This window comes from Buceros rhinoceros, unplaced genomic scaffold (assembly GCF_000710305.1).
Source record: "Buceros rhinoceros silvestris isolate BGI_N320 unplaced genomic scaffold, ASM71030v1 scaffold30948, whole genome shotgun sequence".
Lineage (NCBI taxonomy): Eukaryota > Metazoa > Chordata > Aves > Bucerotiformes > Bucerotidae > Buceros > Buceros rhinoceros.
In genome coordinates this window covers 1-3,525 of record NW_010426793.1, presented here as the reverse complement: position 1 = coordinate 3,525, position 3,525 = coordinate 1, and the positions used below count along the sequence as shown (strand labels likewise).

Here is a 3,525-nt window from a genome sequence, read left to right as displayed (position 1 = left end):
CGAGTTCAGTTCCTTGCTCAGCAGTGGGGATGCAGGGAACGGCTCCAGGAGATTCAGAGCTGGGCTAAGCCTTCCGAGGCCACCGCCAGAGCACGGCAGCTAAAGCCAGGCCCTGCGATGCTGGAAAACGAGCCGTGTCTCTGCAGCCTGAGCAGCTCTGTGGTCTGCAGGACCGGCAGTGGCTGGATTTCTGGGTAGTGGTGGTTAGAAAGGGCCAATGGAAGACAGGAGTCAGCGTTTCGGTGTGCAGGCTAGAGAAGGAGGGTGGGCAGTACATCAGGGAGCCCGAGCCATTTCCAGTCCCACTGTCTTACACAGCTACAAGAAGATGAGTTTAAAGGATTTTTGTCTTTAAAAAAAGGCACTTACAAAGTGCCCTGCAGGTGAACGATGAGCAGGGACACCTGACCAGTGACCAGCGTGTAAACCCAGAGTAACTCTCTTCAGTCCGTGGTAAAAGACTCCGTTAGGCAGCACTGAGCCTCCCGTAGCCTCGGGAGCGAGACGGGGCTTTGACTCTCGCAGTGTCCATTGTAGGGACGCTTTGGTCTCCTGGCGCTGGGGAATAGCAGACCAAGCTTTTGTGTTCGTGAAGGAAAGCAAACAAAAGCCGCCTAATCCTTCTGTAGGTTCCCCGTGGGCCTGTCTGCAGTGCTGCAGGAGGAGCTGAACTGGTCCTGCCCTCTCCCCTGCCTGCTCTCCTGTCCCTTCTCCTCCAGAGCGGTGGTTTCCAGCCCTGTGCTCTGCTTCGTGACCCCAAGGCTGGGCTCTCCAGCTGGCTGGAACCTGCTCATTGAAAACTGTTGCTTTAGCACAGAGTTTTTAGCTTTAAAATGCGTGTTTTAAAGACCTTGGCTGTCACACTGCTTGCTCCTCCTGGAAGGCACAAAGAACATACCTGTATCATACAGTGCCTAGTGCCGATAGGTCTCTGCAGCTCAGACAGATGCTGGCCAGGTCCCAGCGCAGGGCGGTGTGTTGGCACAGCTCATGCTGGGGCATGGAGAGGCTGGAACCCTCTGCTGGGAGGAGAGGGGAGAGAGCTGGGGGGCTTCAGCCTGGAGCAGAGGAGGCTGCGGGGAGACCTGAGTGCGGCCTGTCAGTGCTGCAAGGGGCTGTCAGAGAGCTGGGGAGGGGGAGGCTGCGGGGAAACCTGAGTGCAGCCTGTCAGTGCTGCAAGGGGCTGTGCGAGAGCTGGGGAGGGGCTGTTGAGCAGGGACTGTGGGGACAGGACAAGGGGTGATGGTTCCACTGACAGAGGGAGAGTCAGAGCAGAGAGAAGGAGGAACTGTTTGATGCTGAGGGTGGGGAGACTCTGGCACAGGCTGCCCCAAGAGGTGGGAGCAGCCCCACCCCTGGCCCCATCCCAGGTCAGGTTGTTCCTTGGTGCTCTGAGCCCCCTGCTCTGGGTGCAAATGTCCCTGCTCCCTGCAGGGGGTTGGACTGGCTGAGCTTTGAAGGTCCCTTCCCACCCAAACTGGTCCATGAGTCTACGATTTTATGATGCAGCTCTGGCATGGTCCTGGGACCCACCCTGCGCAGCTCTGCGGTGCCTGAGACCTCACAGACCTCCCCCAGCCCAGCTCCCCGAGCCAGGGTGGTTTAGTAGTGACCACTCCTCTGCTCTCTCCGGCAGCACAGCGACTCCGATTCGGAGCCGGAGTTTTCCTCCCTCTCCCCCTCCATCCCAAGCGCCATCCCTGTGACTGGAGAGTCCTACTGCAACTGTGAGAACCAGAGTGAAGTGCCTTACTGCTCCAGCCTGCACGCCCTGCACCGTGTCAAGGACTGCCGCTGCGGCGAGGAGGACGAATGTAAGGAAGGGTCTCCCCAGGAGCCTGCCGTGGCCCTTTGCGGTTCGAGGTGGGGTTCAAGATGACCCCTGCACAGGTCCTTTCCCTCATCTCTGCCCCAGTGTGTGTGCTCCTTGGTTTACCTCTTGAGGCCACACAGGCTGTAGGAGGATGACGAGCATGCGGCTCCTGCACTGTTTCAAGGGCTTAAGTGCTGAACTCGTTAATGCATCGGAGTTCACATCCAGGGGCCTGCTTTCAAATCCAGCTTAGGCCACCAGTGAAACGGCGCCTTGTGGTCACAGCCTGCTGATGCTGGCCTGGCTGACGGGGTGTGCGTGGAGCCCGGGGAGAGGGAGGCACAGGCTGGGCTTGGGCTGGCTGAGAAAGAGCCTGTGGGAAGCATAGGAAGAAAGGAAGCAAGAATCAATCCAGGCATTACTTAAGTGACCTCAGAAGGTCGTTAGTCCTACCCCTGCTCAAAGAACATCCGGCTTCAGCGGTAGATCACGCTGCTCAGGGCCTTGTCCTGTGGAGTTCTGGAGATCTCCAAGGATGGAGATTTACCACAGCATCTCAGTGGCTTGTGTTAGAGAAAGTGGGAACTGGTTAACACTGGCAGCTTCAGGTTCAGAGCACTGAACCACTCCTGGTGGGACACTGCAGAACAAATCGGGCCTCAAACAACTCTCCAATATGCACAGCTCTTAAAACAGTAAAAAAAAAATATATATATAGTCCCCAGCAGGCCTTCAGAACAAATGTTTGCCTGGGGGATGGCTCCCTGAGGGCCTGAGCCCATCCTTGTCCCCTCTGTGCTTCCTGAACAGATTTCGACTGGGTGTGGGACGACCTGAATAAGTCGACAGCCACCCTGCTGACCTGCGACAACCGCAAGGTGAACTTCCACACGGAGTACAGCTGCGGCACCGCCGCCATCCGCGGCAACAAGGAGCTGGTGGACGGGCAGCACTTCTGGGAGATCAAGATGACCTCCCCAGTCTACGGCACAGACATGGTATGTGGGGCATGCAGAAACGCCTGGGATTCTTTGAACAGGGAGTTGGAAGAATGAAGAACCACCTGCTGTAGGAGGAGATCAGGTTTGAGACCATCTAAGGAACCTGAAGGTGCACAAGTCCGTGGGACCTCATGAGATGCATTCGCAGGTCCCGAGGGAAGTGTCAGATGAAGTTGCTGAGCCATTAGCCATCCTGTGTGAGAAGCTGTGGCAGTTTGGTGAAGTTCCCCTGACTGAAAAAGGGGAAATGTAAACCCAGGCTGGTCAGCTGCACCTCTGTGCAGAGCACGATCGTGAAGCAGATCCTTTTGGAAACTGCTGGAGCTCACAGGAAGTAAAGAGGAGATTGGTAACAGCCCACATGGCTTCAGTAAGGGCAAACCTGCCTGACATACTGTGCCTGACAAATTTGGTGGCCTCTTAACGAGAGGGTTCCAGCTTTGGTGGATAAGGGAAGAGTGACTGATGTCATCTACCTGGACTAGTGCGAAGCGTGTGAGCTGTCCCACATGACACCCTTGTCTCTGAATTGGAGAGACGTGGGCATGACAGGTGGGCTGCTCTGTGGATCAAGAATTGGCTGGATGGTCGCACTCGGGCAGCTGTGGGCAACAGCTCCATGTCCAGGTGGAGACCGGTGACGAGTGGCATTCCTCAGGTGCTGGTGCTGGGACTGGCGCTGTTCAACACCTTCATCAGGGACACAGACAG

The 3,525-nt window shown here is 56.7% G+C and overlaps 1 protein-coding gene across 1 annotated transcript in view; it reads left to right on the top strand.

The window, feature by feature from the left end:
* LOC104498293 (SPRY domain-containing SOCS box protein 3-like) overlaps positions 1–2,811 on the top strand; it is a gene marked incomplete at its 3' end in the record, with an annotated part of 3,722 nt that extends 911 nt beyond the window's left edge. Inside the window, exons 3-6 of the mRNA XM_010141649.1 lie at positions 482–509; positions 1,232–1,265; positions 1,637–1,814; positions 2,624–2,811. Coding sequence (XP_010139951.1) covers positions 482–509; positions 1,232–1,265; positions 1,637–1,814; positions 2,624–2,811 — 428 coding nt within the window. The remainder of the gene's footprint in view (positions 1–481; positions 510–1,231; positions 1,266–1,636; positions 1,815–2,623) is intronic.
* Positions 2,812–3,525: the final 714 nt, after the last annotated feature.